The following is a 23,949-nucleotide window of genomic DNA, read 5'->3' on the forward strand; positions in this document are numbered from 1 at the left end:
GCCTGTGTCTCTGCCTCTCTCTCTCTGTCTCTCTGTGACTATCGTAAATAAATAAAAATTTAAAAAAAAAAAAAAAAAAAAGAAGCTTTGAGGCTTTTTAAGGGAAGGCTGAAGCTAGTGCTGCCACACCTACTGTGGAGGGTATTTGGTTAGGGAGAAAATGAAGATATTGTTTCCTCCTTTCTGAACTCAGCCTGTCTTGTGTTTAACTGCAAAGGAGCTGCCAAGCTTTGGGTCTCTTCAGTTTAACAGAGGTGACCACCTCTTGGGGCCCAGAGGGCAGAAGCGGCTGCGGCCCTCTCCTCATGGTCACTGGTCACTAGGTCACTACGCTCACTTCTGAGAGGCAGAGGCAGGCCAGACCCCACCCCCACCCCCAAAGACAGAAACGTGAACGTGGGTCAGTACCTAACTCACAGCCATGGAAGCAGCTGGCAAGATCTCTCTTTGCGGTGCCAGCTTTCTTTCAGCTTACAGAAGATTTGCCACATGAGCCAAATCCCACAAAATCAAACCAAATACAGTAGCAGGGCCCCAGACACCTAATGGTAGCGGAGGCTGTGGGGACCTGCCCTGATTACTTTGTTCTGTCCCCCAAAATGGATTTCTGGGATCACAGCTCCATAGACTGACAGAGCTAGAAGCAGCCTACAGACCAGGACAGTCCACAAAATCCCCTCTCTTGGGTTCCTGGACTCAATTCTGATGTATGTGTTGGGGCAGGGGGCATGACATTTTCTCCACACTGATAAGCAATTCTCGGGACACCGACTAAGTGTCCTACAAGTCAACTCAATTCCAACACTACCTGGAGGTAGCATCAGACACCACAGGTTGAGGGCTCAGTCCACAAGATGGTACCGCCCCATCCTGCCAGTATCCACTTCAGACGCTAGTAATAAGCCCAGGCTATCATCTATGCTTCTGACCTACCAGTTAATAACATGAGGTTCCAATGACCCCCTCCAGCTCAAAATGCCAATTACAAGCACCAAGCTGTGCCTTTGACTGACTAGCTATAAATCAGAGGTTTCTAAGATCCCCCTTTCTTTGGGTTTCATTAATCTGCTAGAGTAGCTCACAGAACTCAGAGAAACATTACACTTACTAGATTACCTGTTTATTGTAAAAAGATATAAATCAGGAATACTCAGGAAGAGATGCACAGAGCAAGGTCTGGGGAAAGGGCAGGGAGATTCCAAGCTCTCTCCAGGCAGGTGCGTCACTCTCCCAGCACCTCTAACTAGGTGGTCACCAACCTGAAGCTCTCCCAACCCTCTCCTTTTGGGTTTTGATGAAAACTTCACTACATAGGCACTGATTGATTAAATCACTGGCCCTTCTCTGAATGGCAGGGTTGGTTCTCCCGGTGACCATCCCCCACTCACACTCAGGGGCTTCCAAAGCCACCTCATTAACATAACAAAAGACAAAATTAGTGTTCTCCTTTTATGAAATTCCAAGGGAGGTTTTGGAAGCTATGAACCAGGACCTATAAAGACCTAACATATAGAAAAGCACTTAGAGTACATCACAGTAAGCCCCCCCCCCGCCCCCCCCCCCCCGCTTCTTGGAAAACTGCCTGCTCAGAGGACCTTGGGGGACCCCATGCCTGGCAACACCCCTGACACCACGGCAGGCAGGGGTAGTGAAATCTGGTTCAGTGATGCCTGTTGGCTTTTTGGGCCCCCTGGACAGAGGACTGTATACTACAAAATAGGGAGGGAGGCCAGGAAGCCATCCTCACCAGGGGCTTGTGGTTAAGAGAGCTGATGGGCAAATGGAGCCTGGGATGAGACATATCAAAGCTGGAGAGGGCAAGATGGAAGGAGCAGCTGCCTGCCCAGTGCTCCTGGCAACTAGGTCCCCTCCTTGAGAGGCGGAGCCCTGTGCCCAGCCACTCCAAGGCACAGTCACTCGCAACCTATCTCCTCACCCACGGGACAGCAGGGGTGACCTATGGTAAGTGGGTTTGAGAAGAGGAAAAGAGTGAAAGCAAGCATGCACGGTCCCCTCTTCCTTGCCTCATCACAGCCTGCATTCTCCAAATTAACCTCGACTTTAACCCCAACAAGCCACAAGTTTAATTTAAAAGGCTAGTGCCTCAGCCCTCGCAGAGCCCACTCCACAAGCAGCCTCCTGAGCCCATGGCTCCCGCACCATAGGGCCACCCACAGCCCAAGTCTCAGCCAAGCACTCCCGCCTACCTCCAGCACCGGGACTCAGCACGGAAGCCCTGCACATTGTTGTCCCCTCCGATCAGGTACACAAAGTTGTTGAGCACCGCGATGCCCTGGTTGGACATGCGGGGGGCCAGGGAGGCGGTGAAGTGCTTCCACTCTCCCAGCAGGGGGTTCAGGTACTTGGCCTGGTCACTGAGGACAGTGGATGGCGTGGAGTGAATACCCCCAAAGCCCACGACACACTGGAAGTCCGACCGCAGCTCTGTCTGAGGGCCCTGCAGGCTGGGCTGCAGGCTCTCGTTGCGGTGGTACATGAGGGCATTGGCCACCGTATCCCTCAGTGGGCTGGGGTCCAGCTTATCGTGCAGCCGCTGGAGGACCTCAGCTTCCATCAGGGGAAAACGTACTGTCTCAAGGAGCTTGGGGGGCTCGTGCAGTGAGATCTGGTCGGCCTGCACCTGCTCCAGGGTGTAATGGTAGAGCAGGGCACCCTCATATACCTCGGTCTCACAGGAGACCTCCAGGCGGTTGCTGCTGAGGAGGGAGTAGACCTTCTCCAGGGGAAGCTGGCGGTACTTGTCAGTCCGTGAGAAGGCCACAAAGTTTTTGAGGATGTAGGTGTCCAGCTGCTCAGTCAGACGGCTCAAGTCAAATAGCTCCGCCAGCCGGTAAACATCAAGGATGTTCTCTTCATCCACCCAGGACATGAGGAAATCACAGCAGAAATGAATGATTTCCGGGATCTGTGAAGAGAACAAGCCCCACTCAAGCCCAGACTGGGATGAATGTGTCTGGGTGAGGGAGTCTGAGGCTAACAGCAGACACACAGCTGTTGGCTACAGCAGGCCCCCCTCCACCACCCCTGTCCTTCCCTGGCACGGCTGCTTCCCCCAACTGAAGAGGTGACTGGGGCTCACTGCAGACTGACTGGGTTTAAAACCAGGCTTCGAAGTGACCTGTGACAAGTTTTTAACTGCTCTGAGCCTCAGTTTTCTCCTCTGTAAGTGGAGAGGAATAAATTCGAAGATGAGACTGCACCCCGAAGTATCTGGCACGGAGTGGACCCTTTCAGATCAAAAGTAGTGAATCTCCAGAGAATCAGGAAGCAGCACAGTGGCCACATCAGCCACCCCTGGTTTGGATGGCACCTGGGACCTGTGCCTGCTCCTCTGCAGGCTCTCTACAAGATATCCAGCTCTCTTCTCCTACCACAACCCCCACAACTGCAGATTGAGTCAAAGCTGCAGGCCCAGGGATCCCACCCAAGGAGAAGGATCCTGAACCACCCACGAGCTAAGAACTGCCAGCAGGGTGTTTCAGATGCTCGCCCAGCACTCTTCCTGGCAACACCACACAGTTCTTGAAAGGCTAGAAGCCATCCTGCCTGGGGAAAGGCCTGCATGACTCTGGCTAGCACAGGGGTTCCAAGTGACATCTGCCTTCTTCCAATTGGGCAGAAAAACCAGTGAGTTGGAAGAAAGGCAAGACAGAAGGGTGCCGAGGCAGGAGATGAGAAGTGAGCCCCGGGCTTAGAGGTTACCCCATGATTAGACAATCAGAGCATGGCAGGGTGAAGGAGGCAGAGAGGAGGGCTCTAGGGACAGCTGCCCAGGCATTGCTAAGTTCTTTAGGAAAACAGGATTTTGAAAATGCACTAAAAATGAGAATGCCTCACTCATCACCAACAAATTAATCAGAACACACAGAGTAATTCTGCTGGTGTGAGGCTTGTTAATAAACGTTTAAAATCTCTTTATCTTTATTTTTTTTCTCATTCCAAAGATACTCTATGCTTGCCAGGTCATAAGCTAAGAAGGACTGAATGGAAACTGTAAAGTGCCAGGCATGTGTCTGTCTGCCCCACATGGAACGTCCCAATAGTGCTGTTAGGTCCTGAAAGTCTCGACCACCCATTTCTTCCTCGATGGCACTTCTGCTTTGCCTCTTCTTCCTAAAATACTTCTGATCTGTCATGGGCCAGGACACTGAAGGCCAGGTTCTGGGTAGAAAGTGACAGCAAACAGTCTTCAGTGGGCATGACAAGCAGCTCCTGAAGAACTGCTTCATGTCACTCTCTTCTTCCCATCCTCATTGTCACAGCAGTGGGCCCTCTGCTGGGGAAGCTCACAAGGAATCACCCCAGGCCTGCCCAGTGCGGGAACCTCATTAAAGGCTCAGAGAAATGAACCCTTGCTGGGGGTTACCCAGTGGTGAGAGTCTTGCTGGGATTCAGATCCAGGTCCTGGGGACACCACAGTCTACTGATCCTGAGCTGGTTCAAAGCACAGCACGTGGGGAGCATGTAATCAATGGCTACACAAACGTGACCCTGACAGGGCCTATGGACTTGCAGCTGTTATACCAAGTAAAACTTGCTTTAAAATAAACACTGTGGGGGGATCCCAGGGTGGCGCAGCAGTTTAGCGCCTGCCTTTGGCCCAGGGCGCGATCCTGGAGACCCGGGATCGAATTCCACGTCGGGCTCCTGGTGCATGGAGCCTGCTTCTCCCTCTGCCTGTGTCTCTGCTCTCTCTCTCTCTCTCTCTGTGTGTGATTATCATAAATAAATTTTAAAAAATTAAAAAAAAAAAAAAAACACTGCGGGACGGGACGCCTGGGTGGTTCAGCGTTTGAGCACCTGCCTTTGGCTCAGGGAGTGATCCCAATCCTGGGATCTCTGCATGGAGCCTGCTTCTCCTCCCTCTTCCTATGTCTCTGCCTCTCTCTGTGTGTCTCTCATTAATAAATAAATAAAATCTTTAAAGAAAACTAAGACAACACTGCATAGAAGCACACTATTTTAAAAAATAAAACCCCAAAAAGCTGGGCTGTCGAGGTAAGGAGGGGCTCCCTCATCCCATGCTATCCACACAATAGCCTCAGAAGTGCTAAAGTGCTCAGAAGCACTGTCTCAACTCCATCTACTCATTGCATATGGTGAGCCAACCCAACAAGCACAGGCTAAGGGCCTCCCACCTGCCCATTTGAGAGCAACAGCTCACGGAACTGCTAGGGCTCTCCCATATAGTGTGGGGCCTCCAGACACCCTTGAACAGGTTGGTTTTTCTGACATGTTTTTTCTGATGGCCCCAAATGTGTTCTGACCTGAAAAAAGGTCAGGATAATGAATTCGGCATAGCATTTCATTTCCACTTTCAACAAATGTAAAATGAGAAGTCTCTCTAGTCAGGTGAGGCTATCTGACAACAGCTACTGAAAGCAAAAGGCACATGCAGGCCCAGCCCTCATGTGGCTACACCAGCACCACTGAGGTAATATAGCCTTCTAAAACGTAGGTCACACTGCCAAAGCCTCAGAAGACTTCCTGAGTTCTGTAGAAAAACAAGCATCCAAAATTCAATGACAAAAAAGAAAGTAGTTTCAAAGAGATGGATGGGGGGGATCTCTGGGTGGCTCAGTGGTTTGGCGCCTGCCTTTGGCCCAGGGCATGATCCTGGAGTCCCGGGATCGAGTCCCGCATCGCGCTCCCAGCATGGAGCCTGCTTCTCCCTCTGCCTGTGTCTCTGCCTCTCTCTCTCTCTCTCCTCTCCCATGAATAAAAAAAAAAAAAAAAAAAAAAAAAAGAGAGATGGATGAAGTCAAGTTGGGTGGATGAGCAGAAAGGACTTGGGAACTGTGGGAGAAGTTCAGCTTCATCAGACACTGGGGCATGCAGGATGTCACACACCTGCTTCGGGGTCAGCCCACATGTTTATGTGCAGGATCTTCTCAGGGGCGGGGAGACCCAGGCAGAAGGAAAGGAACCAGCAGAAGAGCAAAAAGCAAAAGCAGAGGAGCCTGCCTGGAGGCATTTGGAGCAGCTATGCTTCAGTGCCCAGGGTTGGCTAAGCCATGCACCACCCAAGAGCCTCTGTCCCACCTGCAATCTCCTTTACCACCTGGTATCCTTGCCTGCTGATCCCCCTCATGCCACTACCTGGCAGACTCCTGGGGATCACCTCCTGGGTTTGGGTTTGCCTTGCTCGAGCGAGGGCAGCCTCACCTGAAGCTGGCAGGCAGCGACCAGCGTCTCCTGGACATTGCTTAGGCTGAGCTCCAACTCAGAGGTATAAATGAAATGCAGGATTTGGCACATGGCATTATAGGACACACCATGGATCAGGACCTCTTCCTGCTCCATCTCCTTCAATCCCCCAGCAAACATTCCTCTGCAAAGTAAAAACACAAAACAACATTGTTCTATCAATCTAAATCAATCATAAGGGCACCTGGATGTCTCAGTATGTTAAACATCCAACTCTTGATCTCAGCTCAGGTCTTGATCTCAGGGTCATGGGTTTAAGCCCCATGTCGGGCAAATCTGTATCAATTAGGACACCAAAGTGAGAGGGAGCTGGGGGCAGGCTGACCCAGCAGTGATGTGCAACAGAACACTGGTGTGTGTTCTGAGAACCGAGTCTTGCCACGGAAGGTGCCCACAAGCTCCTGACCAAGTTTGGACAGCTATCCTAGAAATCACCATCTGTGTTTCATGTGCTGCAGGGTGTTGCACGTGAGCCTCTTGGAGTCAAGGACATCCGGCTTGCTCTCTGGTACATCCATCTATATGCTTCCTGGATCACAGCAGCAGCCCAGAGCATGTCAGGAATGAATAAATGGATGAATGAATAAATGAATGAATGGAAAACATGTAATACAAGTCACTCCACTCCAAATATATTAACTGAGCTCCTAACTAAACGCCAAGTACCATTTAGAGTCAGAGGAATAACAGTCAAGGGACGCCTGGGTGGCTCAGTGGTTGAGCGTCTGCCTTTGGCTCAGGGCCTGATCCCGGTGTCTCAGGATCGTGTCCTGCATCGGGCTCCCTGCATGGAGCCTGCTTCTCCCTCTGCCTGTGTCTCTGCCTCTCTCTTGTCACTCTCATGAATAAATAAATAAAATATTAAAAAAAAAAAAAAGAGGAGTAACAGTCAAGTAAAGTGGTAAGATTCCTACTTATGTAGAGTGTGATGCTAGGAAGGAGGACAAGAACAAGGTACTTCTGAGTGAGGAAATGCTAGGAAAAAGCACAACAGGGCATCTAACCTAGGAGCACCCAGCTGGGAGAAGGGAGCAGCTGGAGAATGATGAGGAGCAGGGACACGCCGAGACGGAGGTAGGTGGCACCTCACCAGCCAGAGGAAGGCATTCCAGGCGGAGGAGACAGGAGCCCAAGTTCTGGGGCAGGGATGAGTTCAGTACCAGAGGCAGCCAGGCCAGTGCAAAGAGGAAGTGAGCAGGTGAGACAGGGCCACATCTCTGCTCTCCCCAGGTCAAGACTGAGTCAGGACTGAAATCCAAGCATATTATAAAGCGCTGTTGGGGAATTTTACACAGGAGGCTGGTGTGAGCAGACTTTTCAGGCAATAGGGTTCCTGCAGACCTGGGGAGGGCCTGGTGGCAGAAAGAACATGCTGAAGGACTGAATCTGGGAGAACACTGGAGGAACCAGGGCCCTTGGCTGGGTTAGCTGGGCTGAAAGGGACTCGGGAGGAACAGGGTCAGAGAGTGAGGTTGGAGTCACCATCAGTGAGATGCCTTGAGGCATCCCAGGGGAGCCAGTTAATAAGTTGTTCAGAGGGAAGAGGCTGGTTGTCAGGGGGAGGCAGCAGGGCTGAAATATGACAGCCATGCATAGAGGACAGCGTAGCTGTTTTTACATTTTATTTTTCCCTCCTCTGCTCTGCTCCAGGCCATCGGTTCAGTCCATGTACCTTATATTCTACATCACATCTTAACAATGCATCTTGGAAATGGCTCCTTACATGTAGGGCTGCCCCTCTTCTTGTAAAAACTATCATGGTTGATATAACCCGCTGCTACAATACACCTGGGTTTTGTTTTGTTTTGGTTTGGTTTTTTCCTTAGAGATGGAGAGAGAGACTCCTAAGCAGGTTCCCTGCTCAGTACAAAGCTTGATGTGGGGCTTGATCTCACAACCAAGATCACGACCTGAGCCAAAATCAAGAGTCGCACACTCAACTGACCAAGCCACTCAGGCACCCCCACCTGGATTACTTCTAATCTCCCATTATAGCACCTGACAGGGAGGGCCTTACCACCATGACATTTTGCTTACGTGCCTGTCAGGATCATTCCTATGAAAACAACCGCTAGGACACAGGGTTTATATACATCTATACTTTGATAGTACTGCCTACATACTATCAATCTAAGGAGGAACCTTATAATGAATGAGAAGGCATTTCTTCTTTTTTAGTAAGCTCTACACCCAATGTGGTCATGAATTCAATAACCCCAAGATCAAGAGTCCCATGCTCTTCCAACTGAGCCAACCAGGTGCCCTTTAAAGTGCCATTTCTATATTCTTTTTCGAACAGTCCAGATTCTTGGTCCATTTTCTCTTAGACTCTCTCTTGTCACTTTGAAGAAATCTGCCCTTTTGTGGATGAGTTGAAATTTTCTTCCTACCTCAGATCTTTTGATTTTACAATGCTTTCTGCCATGTACAATTTTGTCTGTTTTTGTTTTTGTTTTTTATTTATGATAGTCACAGAGAGAGAGAGAGAGAGAGAGAGAGAGAGGCAGAGACACAGGCAGAGGGAGAAGCAGGCTCCATGCACTGGGAGCCCGACGTGGGATTCGATCCCGGATCTCCAGGATCGCGCCCTGGGCCAAAGGCAGGCGCCAAACCGCTGCACCACCCAGGGATCCCCAATTTTGTCTGTTTTGAATGCAAATTTCTCATTTTCATGCCTGCAAGTTTTATGCCAAACTTAGACATTTTCCCCTCCTCTGAGGTAACATTAAAAAACATTTCCCTCAGTGGCTCAGTCGGTTGAGCATTGGACTCTTGGTTTTGGCTCAGGTCATGATCTTGGGGTTTTGAGATGGAGCTCCAGGTCAGAGTCCAGTATGAAGCGTGCTTAGGATTCTCTCTCCCCTTTTCCCTCTCTATGCCCTTCCCCCCAGCCTGCTCACATGCGTGTGTGCATGCTCTCTCAAATAAATACATAAATCTTTTTTTTAAAGATTTATTTACTTATTTATTTATGGGGGGGGAGAGAGAGAGAGAGAGAGAGAGAGGCAGAAACACAAGAGGAGGGAGAAGCAGGCTCCATGCCGGGAGCCGACGTGGGACTCAATCCCGGGACTCCAGGATCACGCCCTGGGCCAAAGGCAGGCGCTAAACTGCTGAGCCACCCAGGGATCCCCAATAAATACATAAATCTTAAAAAAAAATTTCCCCATGCTTTCCTCTATATATTTTTGGTTTACTTTTCACAATTAAAATTGCTAATGCAGGGTGTCTGGCTGGCTCAGTTGGTAGAGCACAGGACTCAATCTCAGAGTCCTGAGTTCAAGCCCCACATTGGGCGTGGAGCCTACTTAAAAAAAAAAAAAGTTAATCCACTTGAGGTGTAACTCTCTTCAGTCATCCTGAATCCAGGTTCATACGACACCAGCTGCCTCCATCATGCTGCTTAATTAAGTTTGACCCCCACAAGATCAAAGTCTTACATGTGACGTGCACTGGTGGGGAACTCAGTGCCCTGGCCCCCAAGACTGGCTCTCTGGGTCTGTCTCCAAAAAAGGTTAGTGATGACACTACCAAGGCAACCAGTGATTGGAAGGGTCTTAGGATTATAGTGAAACTGACCATTCAGAACAGAAAGGCCCTGGGGTGCCTGAGTGGCTCAGTTGGTTAAGCGTCCAGGTCTTGACCTCAGGGTTGTGAGTTTGAGCTCCACGCTGAGCACGGAGCCTACTCAAAATTTAAAACAAGTAAACAGAACAGATAGGCCCAGACTGAAGTGGTACCTTTTGCCTCTGTCTTGATTACCAAACCTCTGGAGGAACCGCCCAGAGACAGAAAGGAGAAAAACTTTAAGCACAATGGAACTATCACTTTTGATGAGAGTATCAACGTTGCCTGGCAGATTAGATAGGGTTCTTTAGCCAGAGAACTCACTCTCTGGAACCATTAAAGAGATCCTGGGAATTGTCCAGTCTGTGGCTTCCAATGCTGATGGCTACCACCCTCATGACATCATGGATGTCAACAGCGGTATAGTGTAATGTCCAGCTAGTTAAGAACTACAAAGGAAAACGCTTCAATAAAGGATCATTTGACAAAAAACAAACGAACAAAACAACAACAACAACAAAAAAAAAAACCCAAAAAATTTATTCCACCTGAAATTTGTTTTGGACAACATGTGAGGCAAGGAGAAATTTTGTGTTTTTCAAGAGAGCCACCCATCATCACCTTCCCCTACTTGGAATGTCATCTTTATCCCAAAGTTCCTGGCAGGCTAGTGTCTATGTTTAAAACCACTACCTTCCTAATAATCTTCCCACATCTCAGGCACCAGGAGCAATTTGGATTACTATAGCTCCATAACACACATTACCATAGGATAGGGCCAGTCTCCCTTCACTACCTTCTCAGCAATTTCCTGGCCTTTGCTTGCTTTGGAAAATTTGGACTTTAGAATCAGTTTGTGAAATCCCTCCACCCCCCCATAAAGTCTCTTGGTATTTTTATTGGGAATGTATCACACATATAGACTGATGTAGAGAGAACCAGCATCTCTGTGATGGACAGAATGGGCTCTTCTACCTCACAAGCCAGCATCTGGATCTCTTTAGAGGTCTATTTTAGTCCACACACACCCTCTCAGGGTTTTCCTGTGCTCTGTGGTACTTTGACTCATTCTTTGGGGTGTCCATGTAACATGTGCCTTGACTGGATCCTGAATGGAGAGGGGAGGAAGGAGACAGAAGATATTTTGGGGACAATTAGGAAAATCTGAATATGAACTCAATTATCAGATAGAACTGTGGAATGACTATAAATGTTCTTAGATATACTAGAAAAAATTTTATTCTTGGAAGTGCAATGAACTATTTCCAGAAAAACTGTTTTTTTTTTTTTTTTTCAGAAAAACTGTTAGATCCACAAGTTACTCCTAAGCGAATATACAAAATGCTAATCAATGAATCTTAAAAAAAAAAAAAAGAAAGGCTGATCTTTCAGCTTTTCTACAGGATTGACATCTTTCAAAATAAGAGCTAGGGAGAGAAAAAAAGATCGAAAGAAAAATAAAATATATATCTACTCCTTTTGTTTTTGTTGTTTTTAACCAAAAATGGATGCTTAATTCTTTATCATAGTCTTAACTACTTTTCTGTAACACTGGAATTATGAGCAAATAAAAACTTCAAGGGGAAGAAACTTTTAAAATGATGTCCAGGGAGTCTGAATGGTGTAGCCAGTTAAGCATCCAACTCTTGGTTTCAGCTCAGGTAATGATCTCAGGGTCATGAGATCAACCCCCACATTGGGGTCTCTGCTCAGCATGGAGTCAGCTTGAGATTCTCTCTCTCTCTCTCCCCCTCCTGCTCCTGCACGTGCATGCAATCTCCCTCTAAAATAAATAAGTAAATCTTAAAAAATAAATAAAATAAAATTATGAACATACCTCATACCTATTAGGATGGCCACTACCAAAAAAAACTAGAAAAGTAACACATGTTGGTGAGAATACAAAGATAATGGAACCCTTGTGCATTGCTGGTGGGAATGTAAAATGGTGGCAGCTACTGCAGAAAACAGTATGGACATTCCTCAATTTTTTTTTAAGATTTTATTTATTTATTCATGAGAGACACACACAGACAGAGAGGCAAAGAGACATAGGCAGAGGGAGAAGCAGGCTCCATGCAGGGAACCTGATGTGGAACTCAATCCTGGGATTCCAGGATCATGCCCTGAGCTGAAGACAGGCACTAAATGGCTGAGCCACCCAGGGATCTCCTCCTCAATTCAGCACAGAATTAACATATGACATAGCAATTCCACTTCTGGGTACATAGCCAAAATAACTCAAAGCAGGGTCTCAAGAAAATATTTGTACATCCATGTTCACAGCATTATTCACAATAGTCAAGAAGCAGAAATAACCCAAGTCTCCATCCGTAAATATATGGATTAACAAAATGTGGTCTATTCACACAATGGGATATTGTTCAACCCTAAAGAGGAAAGAAACTCTAACACATGCTACAACATGGATGAACCTTGAGGACATTATGCTAAGTGAAATAAACCAGTCACAAAAGGACAAACATATATGATTTCACTTATAAAAGGTTCCTAGTGTAGTCAAATTCTAGAAACAGAAAGTGAAATCATGGTTACAGGGGCTGGAAGTAGGGGTGTAGGGAGCTGTTTACTGGGTGCAGTTTCAGTTTTGCAAGATGAGAAAGTTCTGGAGCTCTCTTCTACAACAGTATGAATACACTTTACTCAGCTGTACACTTAAAAACAGTTAAGTTGGTAACTCTTTTTTTTTTTTAAGATTTTGTGTTTATTTATTTATGAGAGACACACAGAGAGAGAGAGAGGCAGAGACAGAGGGAGAAGCAGGCTCCATGCAGGGAGCCCGATGTGGGACTTGATCCCAAAACCACAGGATCACACCCTGAGTTGAAGGCAGATGCTCAACTGCTGAGCCACCCAGGCGTCCCAAGTTGGTAAATCTTATCATATGTTTAAAATCACAGCAGGCCACCAACAAAGTGGAGGGCATGAACAGCACAGAACATTGCAGAATGAGGGTCATCTCTACTGCTAGGATACCATAACCAGATGTCCAGTAGCACCCTCTGATGTACAGTGGGGAACGTCAGCTTGTTCAGACCCCCAGTCCCCAATTCAAATCCTGGAGGCCAAGTATGTTTCAAAATTCAAATGGTTTCAACTGGAAAAACACAGCACAGCACCCATGCCATGTACAATATCACACCCCTGCAAGGTCTGGGTCAATACCTCACAACCAAATTCCTTAGTATTTTCAAAGCAAAATATAAAAGACATATACTAAGGATAAAAATAGGGGTACTTGAATGGCTCAGTCGGCTAAGCATCTGCCTTCAGCTCAGGTCATGGCCCTGGAGTCCCAAGATCGAACCCCGCATTGAGCTCCCTGCTCAGCAAGGAGTCTGCTTCTCCCTCTGCCCTCACCCTACTCATGCTCTCTCTCTTAAATAAAATATTTTAAAAAGTAAAGGAAAATAAAATAAGCCTCACATCAGTTTAGGGCAGGTTTTATAGTTTAATAGATCTGTACCAAAATTTAAAAAACAAAAACAAAACTCATGGAAAAAATGGCAATGTGGGAGAACCCAGCTTTCCCCATCCCCCAACAAAATTAATGACTAGAAGCTACTATCTAACAAAAACAGCTCTAGGAGACCCCCTGAATACACTCATGAAGTTTTAGCAACACAGTAAACAACAACAACAAAAAAAAAACAAAACAACTTTCAAATTTCAGAGCTTAAGGGTTTCAGAATTATGGACCAGTATTTGCAAAAAAAAAAAAAAAAAAAAAAAAACAGTGTATGAATGAAGAGGAATTTAGGAAACCAGTTACTATGGGGTGGGCAGGTGAGGTAGGGAGATGATGTGGGAGGGCAGGGGTAAAGTGGTGCTTTCTTTCTTTCTTTTTTTTTTTAATATTTTTTTATTTATTTGAGAGAGAGAGCATGAGTTGGGAGAAGAGGGAGAGGAAGAAGCAGGCTCCCCACTGAGTCAGGAGCCCTCTGGGGCTCAATCACAGGACCCTGGGATCATGACCGGAGCCAAGAGCAGACACTTAACTCATGGAGCCACCTAGTTGCCCCTAAAGTGGTGCTTTCAACTTTTTTTCACCTATTGAAAAGGTATTTTAGCTGCAGGAATGGATGCTGAGATCTGTGGAGGGCTACAGGCAAGGTCTCCTTTGAGTGAGTCACATTTTAAGAAAGATTGTTGGGGATCCCTGGGTGGCTCAGCGGTTAAGCACCTGCCTTCGGCCCAGGGAGTGATCCTTGAGTCCTGGGATTGAGACCCATGTCAGGCTCCCTGCATGGAACCTGCTTCTCCCTCTGCCTGTGTCTCTGCCTCTCTCTCTCCGTGTCTCTCATAAATAAAAATAAAAATAAATAAAAAAAAAACCTGTTAAGAAAGATTGTCTAACATGGAACAAAGACCTCCTGGGCTAAGGTCTGCTGCTCTGCAGTACAATAGGGACAGGGACGGTGGTGCTGTGGAGCTCTACACCAAGGTCTCGCTGAAGACTTTACACTGTCATTCACAAACGAGTTTAGTTTTCTTGTGTGTTGCCTATCTGTCCAATGTGGATACCAATGTTATGTAACTCTCTTCAAACCCAGGGCCGCCTGAATGGCTCAATCAGTTAAGCATCTGACTCTTGATTTCAGCTCAGGTCATGTTCTCAGGGTTGTGGGATCAGCACCCATCAGGCTCGGTGGTGCTCAGCGCAGTCTGCTTGTCCCTCTCCCTCTGCTCATCCCCTTGCTTGTGCTTTCTCTCTCTCTCTCTTTCAATAAAAAAAAAAAAAAAAAAAAAATTTAAAAAAATGTGGAGACTTCCTTTCTCTACTCTGAAAAAGTTTAAATAGCAATAGAGTCTATACATAAAACGTACAACTCCACAGGACTTGTCTGGGCTTCGTGTTTTTGTGGAGAATATAATTTTCTCTTTTACTTCGAGTCAAGTTCTGTCAATATGTACTTTCTACAAAATCATCAATTTTATCCAAATTTTCAAAATCACAGGCATTAAGCTGAATATAGTTGACTACCTAATAATTCACAGTATGAAAATAGAGGGAGGGACGTAAGACCCAGGGAGGCCCCATCTAGGACTGAACAGAATAGAACCTGATATATGGGGTAGAGAGCCAGGAACCAGCATAAGAGAAGTAGACAGGCAAAGCAGGAGAAGGCCACAGGAGCCCAAAGTATGAAACACACCTATTACCACAAGCCAAACAAACAAGACTCAAGATGAACAGTTTAGTCAATCCCCAAACCTTGCAGAGAGTGCATACCAAAGGAGGGTTCCTGCAGGGGATGGCTCCCATAACAAGAGCCATCCAGAGAGCCTTCCAGCTCTTTGCAGTCTAAGGGGTCATCAGCCTCCTTCAGGGAGGAGCCAGAGGCTGGGAAAAGGTACAGGACAACTAGAAAGAGCTTCCCAGAGGAAGAGGCTGAGCCTGGGAGAGAACAGGGCAGGGCAGGAAAAGCAGAGAAGGGCAGCACTACTGAGTAACTGCAAAAGCAGATGCAAGGAAGCCTGGCTATGTCTGCCCTAGGCCACCACTCGTCACGCTCTCTATAAAGTCCTTCTGGAGAACAGGAGACACTTATGAAGAAATATTTCACTCAATAGTTCCTAAAATCAAAAAATGAGAACTGGAGTGCCTGATTGGCTCAGTCAGTGGAGTATGTGACTCTTGATCTCAGGGTCATGAGTTCAAAGCCTCACGTTGGGAATAGAGATTACTTTATTTTTTTTTAAATGTTTATTTATTTATGATAGTCACACAGAGAGAGAGAGAGGCAGAGACACAGGCAGAGGGAGAAGCAGGCTCCATGCACCGGGAGCCCGACGTGGGATTCGATCCGGGGTCTCCAGGATCGCGCCCTGGGCCAAAGGCAGGCACCAAACCACTGTGCCACCCAGGGATCCCTAGAGATTACTTTAAAAACAAACAGGGGCACCTGGTGGCTCAGTCAGTTAAGTGTCCAACTCTTAGTTTTGGCTCAGGTCATGATCTCGGGATCATGGGATGGAGCCTCATGTCAGGCTCTGCACTGAGCGCGGAGTTTGCTTCAGATTCACTTTCCTTCTCCCTCTGCTCCTCCCCACCAACCCCACCCACTGCACACTACTTTTCTCTCTCAAATAAATAAATAAATAAATAAATAAATAAATAAATAAATAAATAAATAAAATCTTTAAAAATAAAAAACAAAAAACTGAGAACTCTAACCAATACTGGAAGATGAAACAATGAAACAGAATCAGACCTGGAATGAGACCTGGGCCTCATCCCTGAGCCTCCTCTCACTAGGATACAATGAGGGTGGTAGCACCAATTCTTCCTAATGTGCCAATGGCCACAATGGGGTCATGAAGGAAGCCATGAGAAACCCTAAGGGACAAAGAATCCATGGGGGAAGGTCAGAGGCTTAGGCCCTCAAGGTAAGATGTGGGGTGCCTGGGTGGTTTAGTCAGCTGAACGTCTGACTTCAGCAAGTCCTGATCTTGGGCCACCTCAGGCTCTACACTCAGTAGGGAGCCTACTTGTCCCTCTTCCCCCTCCTCCCACTCATGCGCTGGTATGCACACTATCTCTCTCTCTCAAACAAATGCAATCTTTTAAAAAAGAAAAAAAAGATGGGAAGGTATGGGTCAGAAGGTAGATGGCCAGTGAAGGGGCACAAAAGGCACAACTTGGGATCCCTGGGTGGCTCAGCAGTCTAGCGCCGCCTTCAGCCCAGGGCGTGATCCTGGAGACAGGGGATCGAGTCCCACGTCGGGCTCCCTGCATGGAGCCTGCTTCTCCCTCTGCCTGTGTATCTGCCTCTCTCTCTCTCTCTCTCTCTCTGTCTCTCTCATGAATAAATAATAAAATAAAATCTTAAAAAAAAAAAGGCACAACTTCACATATCACACAGCTGTGTGGACAATGTGTGTATGGGACTGACCACTTGGCCTTGACCTCAGCACCAAGGGCGAGAAGCCTGTTGACCAGGGCTCATGTGGGCTTCTAGCCAGCATTATGAGAACACCACTGGAGGCAAGGGGCACTGAAAGACAAAGGCATAAATTGCCAATATCTTAAAAAGGGCACTGTATATGTCTGTGTGTGTGAAGAGAAACCAAATATGGCAAAATACTAACAACTGGTATTCAGGTGTTTGTAATATTATTCTTTCAACTCTTCCACAGATTAGAAAATTTTCAAAATGAAATGCTGGGGGAACCAGAGTATATAGAAAATCTGTTTTATATCAAGATATAGAAAATTCATTTCATGAAATGCAATAGGACAAGTAGAGTCAAACATGCTGTCTTTTAATTTTTTTTTAATTTTTATTTATTTATGATAGTCACAGAGAGATAGAGAGAGAGAGGCAGAGACATAGGCAGAGGGAGAAGCAGGTTCCATGCACCGGGAGCCTGACGTGGGATTTGATCCCGGGTCTCCAGGATCGCGCCCTGGGCCAAAGGCAGGCGCCAAACCGCTGCGCCACCCAGGGATCCCACATGCTGTCTTTTAAAACACAGGAAAAGGCGGGGGGTGAGGAGTGGGGAGCCTGGCTGGCTCAGTAAGAAGAGCATGCCACTCTTGATCACAAGGTTGTGAATTCTAGACCCATGCTGGCTAGAGATTACTTAAAAATAAATAAACTTTAAAAAAAAAAGAAAAAGAAAAGAAAAAAGAGAACATGCCCCAGAGACAGAACTGAAAGAAAAAGAAGACCCCTCTGTCCCACTCACTGTAACAAGCAGTCCGAGAAGCTTGGGGTGAGCAGGGGACTTGGCAGCTTGACTGGTCCCTCCCACCTGGTCACTGTGGGTACCAACACAAATACCTAGCGGAGCCAGGATTACCTGTGTTACTTTACTTGTGAGAACATATGGAGATAACTCACCTGAAATAATCACAGGATGCAGCCAATAGGATTCGATGGGCCTCAATGTGTCTCCCCTCCACCACCAGGACAACATCAAAGAGGATGCCACTGTCCCGGAGAGCCAGCAGCCCTCGGAGCAAGGCCTGGGAGTGCTGTGCACTCCGGTAGGTGTTGTTGACACAATGCGGGTGTGAGGGCTGCACAGGCAACTTGCACAGCTGGGTGAACTCCTGCTCCTCCGCCATCCTGACCACCACACCAGATCTCACAACTGAGGCTGTCAGCTGGCAAGACAGAGGGGACAGGGAATAAGCCAGGGTGGCAATACCAAATAGTGCACAGATTGGTCCATGGCACTTTTGTTCCTCCCACCAGTTTGCCTGTGCTTCCCCTGTGGCCTTAAACCCTCAAATTTCCTCTCCCCTCCCACTGCTTCTCCAAACTTGGGGGCTCCTTTCCTGATGACCTGTGTACCTTCATCTCTAAGATTCTTCATTAAATGTTATCTCCTTCAGCATCTCTGGGAAACAGGATTCTGGAGACTGATCTCGGTTGCGGCCCTGGCCCTACCATGGACTCACCACATGACCAACATGACTCTCAGGTTCCTCAAATGAAAAAGGGGAAATAAATCATCCTGCTGTTGGGGAAATCTAAAATTGGTAAATGATGAATATAAAGCACCAGCACAGAACCGGTTCTGAAGAACTCTTCCTCTCTCCCATTGAGAAAGAACAAAACTGGAGTGCCTGGCTGGCTCAGACAGGAGAGCATGTGACTCCTTATGTCTGGGTTGTGAGTTTGAGCCCCACGTTGGAAGTAGAGTTTACTTTAAAAAGAGACAGAAAGAATAAAATTGGGTTCCCTCACGTAGGAATGGATGCATAAAAATGACAACAGACCTGAATGGTGGCCAGGAGACCCAGGAGAGGGTCCAGGACCTGTCTTCTTTTACCAAGATTCAAACACAGTAACTTCAACTAGAGCTGCTGCATTCAAGATCACCTGCAGCAGGGTTTTATTTCAAAAATTTTTATTTTTATAAATTTTATTTGAATTTATTTTTTAAAAAAATTATTTATTTTGAATTTTATTTTGAATTTTATTTGAATTTTTTGAATATTTGAATTATTTTGAATTTTATTTTGAATTTTATTTGAATTTATTTATTTTTTTTTAAAAAATTATTTATTGTAATAATTGAATATGTTCAAAACATGCACAATGATTTGAGTTGAAGCCTCAGAAACCCAATCAATAAAACAAACCTTTGGCTGTACATTCTGAGTCAGGGGGCAACCAGTCCTGCACTGTGCTCTGGGGCTAAGCTAAGCACTCTCTCGCCACAGCACTGCCATCCAGCCAGCAGGTGGGAACCCAGGCGAACATCTACGTTCCCCACCTATGGCCATTCCACTATCCCCTCCCTTAAATTAGTTTTTTCTCTAATTCCTTGTACTGTATCTTTAAGTGAAAAAAAAATGAAAGGAGCACTTAGCTGACTCACTTGGTAGAGCACAGGACTCAATCTCAGGCTTGTGAGTTCAAGCCCCATGTTGAGAGTGGAGTCTACTTAAGATTTAAAGAGAGAGGGGATCCCTGGGTGGCGCAGCGGTTTGGCGCCTGCCTTTGGCCCAGGGCGCGATCCTGGAGACCCGGGATCGAATCCCACGTCGGGCTCCCAGTGCATGGAGCCTGCTTCTCCCTCTGCCTGTGTCTCTGCCTCTGCCTCTCTCTCTCTCTCTCTCTCTCTCTCTCTCTCTCTCTCTCTCTGTGACTATCATAAATAATAATAATAATAAAGATTTAAAGAGAGAGAGAGAGAGACAGACAGATATTCTACTATAAAACTTGCCAGGTGAGCACCTGGGTGGCTCAGAGAGTTAAGCATCGGCCTTTGGCTCAGGTCATGATCTCAGGTCCTGGGATGGAGCCCTGCATGGGGCTCCCTGCTTTAGTAGGGAGTCTGATTCTCCTTCTTCCTCTGCTCATTCTCTCTCTCACGCTTCTCTTGTCTCTCTCTCTTTCAAATGAATAAATAAAATATTTATTTATTCATGAGAAACATAGAGGCAGAGAGAGAAACATAGAGGCAGAGACATAGGCAGAGGGAGAAGCAGGCTCCCTGAGTGGGGCCTGATGCTGGACTCGATCCCAGGATCCTGGGATCACAACCTGAGCCAAAGGCAGACACTCAACCACTGAGCCACCCAGGTGTCGCTAAAATCTTTAAATAAAGTTGGTTAAGCATCCAACTCTATTTTTTTTTTAAGATTTTATTTCTCCGTGAGAAATACAGATAGAAGAGAGGAGGCAGAAACATCGTTCAGGGAGAAAGTAGGCTCTTCACAAGGAGCCCGATGTGGGACTCGATCCCCAGACCCCAGGATCATGCCCTGAGAAGCTAGAGGCAGACGCTCAACTGCTGACCCATCCCATAGTCCCGCATCCAACTCTTTTTTTTTTTTAAGATTTTATTTATTTATTCATGAGAGACAGTGAGAGAGGCACAAGCAGAGGGAGAAGCAGGCTTCATGAAGGGAGCCTGATGTGGGACTCGATCCCGGGACTCCAGGATCATGCTGTGGGCCGAAGGCAGGCACCAAACCGCTGAGCCACCCAGGGATCCCCCACATCCAACTCTTGATCTCAGGAACAAGAGTTCAAGGCCCGAACTGGGCTCCACACTGGGCATGGAGTATACTTAAATAAAAAGACAAAAAAACCTTTGCAAAAAGAGACCTCTGTCCTCACTACTAGACTCAGGAGCACTAGCACCATTCAACATATTCTACATCCCTCTGTGGCCCCTGAGGGTGCCTCCTAGATTTGGGACCTTCACCATCTACCCACTGCTTCCTCTATACCCTGGACTGGCTCACACACAGACATCCAGGGCCAAAGGATATCCCCCACTAAACACCTCTCTTGACTTGAAACTCTGCCCCATGGCAATATGCCATCTTTTCTGATCCCTTCCCATCAGCCAACACACTCTGCCCCAGCCCACTGCTCTTCCCCAGGAATCTACCCTATATTCCCAGATGCACCTCTAGCTCGATGCCTAATCCAGCTAGCAGCCCTCCCTACTGGTCTAGTTTACTTACTAGTTTTCATACAGCCACAATTTCCATGTCAGAAACGTCATGGTTTCAATGATCTCTTTTCCTTTTTATATGTGTCCTATCAGACCCTCCAGCTTTGTTCTGTTTTTTTTTTTTTAATTTTACTTATTTATTCATGAGAGACAAAGAGAGAGAAGCAGAAACATAGGCAGAGGGAGAAGCAGGCTCCCTGCAAGGAGCCTGATGTGGAACTCGATCTCCGAATCCAGGGATCACAACCTGAGTCAAAGGCAGACACTCAACCACTGAGCCACCCAGGTGCCATTCAGGTCCTCCAGTTCTGATTCCTTCTCTCCCATCTCAGATGCCCATCCAGTTATTCCTCCATGGCCACCACCCTGGGTCAGACCACAGCACTGGCTACCAACTGGTTTCCTTCCTTGTGTCCCATCCTTCCCAGCTCCCCTGTTTAGGCTGCAGGAGGTCCCCAAATGCCCAGTGAGTATCCCACCTGGCTTCTCTACTGCCTTCTACATAGGTCTCTCTGTGATCTGGCCCTTAGACCAAAGGGACACCTGTCATCCTCTAAACCATCAGACTCCTACCTAGACCTGTCTTTAAAACCTCATATTGGTCAAGGTCTAGCTTGATGACTTCTCCCTGTGTCATTGTATCAAGAACATGACAGGTATGCTCCATCATTGAAGCTTTTCTATCTACCCACCAGCTACGGCTTTATCTCCTCCACATTGCAAAACTGTTTGTACACTTGTAACCAAATGACTGAGCATTTAGCTCATTATCTCCAAGTCTCAGCTTCCTCCTCACTACTGTGACCACCAGGGAGTCAAGAAGACCTCTTTCTCTAAGGCTGGCAGCAGGGACTGACTGCTCCAACAGACATCCATCCTCAGTGGGTCCCCACTGCACATTAGCATTTCTGTCCCTTTGAGAAGGGATCCATGGCAGCTACATTTATTACAAATACAGAATACAGTAGGAGAAGACTGCCTCCTTGGGCAAGCAAAGCATATTTACCAAGCACAATTTAAGGAACTAAGGTAGGTCTTGAGGGCCACGTGAAGAAAATGAACCAATTCCCTGCTCTGAAGGAGCATAGCTTGGAGTGCAACACATTCAAGACCATGCATCACAGCCTTGTTCATAAAGCAAGCATTGGCCACGACCAAAAATGTCCATCCTCAGAGGACTGGACTCTGCAGCAAAGTAAGCCAACAAGAGTACTAGACAACAGTTAAAATGGGGAAACTAGAACTCAAGCTATAGTCATCAACATGGAGAAATCTCAAAGCCACAGAGGGGGGTTAAAAGCACACTAAAGAATATATGTGGTACACAAAGTTTGAAATCATGCCATCCACTTTTGTTTTTAGACAAGTGTTACAATATAACAGAGCATAGACACATTAAAGGAATTCAGGATCATGATTTTTCTCCAGGAAGGAAAAAGAGAATGTTTTATTCCTTTAAAACAAACAAACAAACAAACAAAAACCAAGACAAAACATTAGGATCCAATAAGACTAACTTTCCTGTTAGTATGAAATATTTAAAAAATAAACCCTCAAACTTATCTTTTAATATGTTCACATTCAAATTCAAAAGGCGCAGAAAGGCACTGAGACTTAAATTTTCCTCCCACTTAGACCCCAATCAAATCCTCTCCCAGAAGAAAACTACTATTCGACCTTCCCTGTCAGGGGGCATCTACAGATTCGAAGGTGAATCTGTAAATCTACACCAGTTCCCCCCTTCCTTAACTTTTGCATATGAAAACTTAATATCCCTCCCACAGTCCATTGTATCCATAACCACATGTTATTTAACCAATCCTTTCAGACAGACATCAGGGTTTCCTCCAATTGTTTGCCTTAGCAGTTACAGACTGAAAGTCATTTAGCTATGCCACATATACAGCAGTTATCTGAGGAAAATTTTCTAGATACAGAACTGCTGGCCCATGTTAATTTTAATGTGTATTTGTCATTTGAAAGCATATTGCCTAATTGCCCTCCATAGAGGTTGTACTAATTTATTCTTCCACCAGCAAAGTATGAGAACCTGGTTCCAACCACTATCTAGCTGACCGATACCATTTCCTTTTCTTTTTTTAAAGATTTTATTTATTTATTCATGAGAGACACACAGAGAGGCACAGACACAGGCTTTGGGAGAACCAGGCTCTATGCAGGAAGCCTGACGCGGGACTCGATCCCCTGTCTCCAGGATCAGGCCCTGGACTGCAGGCGGCGCTAAACCGCTGCGCCACCGGAGCTGCCCATGACATTTTTTTCACTCTTTGTTGACTTAGATGAAAAACAGCATTTCATAGTGCAAGTATGTTTCAGTAATTGACAAAAAATCAAAAAAAATAAATAATTAAGTCAAATGCAACACTTCTTTTAAATACCTTTCCCTGCCTATTTTGCTGAAATTAAGGACGTTTTTGGGAGCTCACTCGGTGACACCTTCTGTCTCTTATTCATTTTACAGGGATTACTCTATTACGAAGTCCTTCCCTAGCTTAAGTTCCCTCCCGCTCCGTACATTTCTGATTCTACTCGTCACAAGGAAGGCCCCTCTGTTCCATGTTCAAAGCTTTTGAAGGCAGCAGGAAGGAACCTTTATGTCCCAAGCAGGTACAAACTGAAGGACGTAAAATGATTTTTTATGAACTCATGGATGACAGAGTCAAAAGTATTTTTGAATTTTCAACTCAATACCATTTACTGGGCAGGCACCCCTCAGTCCTCTGAAGCGCCCCAAAAGTGTCCACCCTCAACGAACCCCAATCTTTGGCAGCATGAAGCAAGGTACTGCAACAAAAGAAGAGAAACTGTTGGGAAGAGGAGAGGACGAAGTAGGTACTGATTTCCAGAATGGGGAGCCATCATTGGGGTGCCAACTCGGATGCGCTCTGGAATGAGTCTTCCAGAAAGCTGAGTTGGGGCATCGGGCGCGCCAAACCTGCCGCCCAGGCCCGGCCCCACAGAGGCCCGACGCGAAAAGGACTCCAGGCGTAAGGTGATGGCGACCAGGCGACCGACCGGCGGCGACTCCGCGACTCCGGCCCGCCCAGGACTGCAAGGAGAACCCGCGCCCGAAGCCCGGGGACGCGGAAATTCTGCAATGACAGCGCGATCTCCGGCTTCTCTCTGGAAACCGCGCAGGTGGCGAGGTTGGACCCTCTCGGCTGCAGCCCGCGGGCTGCTGAGGAA

General features: G+C 46.7%; 1 protein-coding gene across 1 annotated transcript in view; it reads right to left on the reverse strand.

Annotated features, from left to right (window-relative positions):
- KLHL22 (kelch like family member 22) overlaps positions 1–23,949 on the reverse strand; it is a 41,620-nt gene that overhangs the window by 17,176 nt on the left and 495 nt on the right. Inside the window, exons 2-4 of the mRNA XM_055323027.1 lie at positions 17,664–17,929; positions 6,187–6,352; positions 2,208–2,926 (exon numbers count right to left, since the gene is read on the reverse strand). Coding sequence (XP_055179002.1) covers positions 2,208–2,926; positions 6,187–6,352; positions 17,664–17,890 — 1,112 coding nt within the window. The 5' untranslated portion in view covers positions 17,891–17,929. The remainder of the gene's footprint in view (positions 1–2,207; positions 2,927–6,186; positions 6,353–17,663; positions 17,930–23,949) is intronic.

The sequence above is a fragment of the Nyctereutes procyonoides genome, unplaced genomic scaffold (assembly GCF_905146905.1).
Source record: "Nyctereutes procyonoides isolate TBG_1078 unplaced genomic scaffold, NYPRO_anot_genome, whole genome shotgun sequence".
In the NCBI taxonomy this organism is placed as follows: Eukaryota; Metazoa; Chordata; class Mammalia; order Carnivora; family Canidae; genus Nyctereutes; species Nyctereutes procyonoides.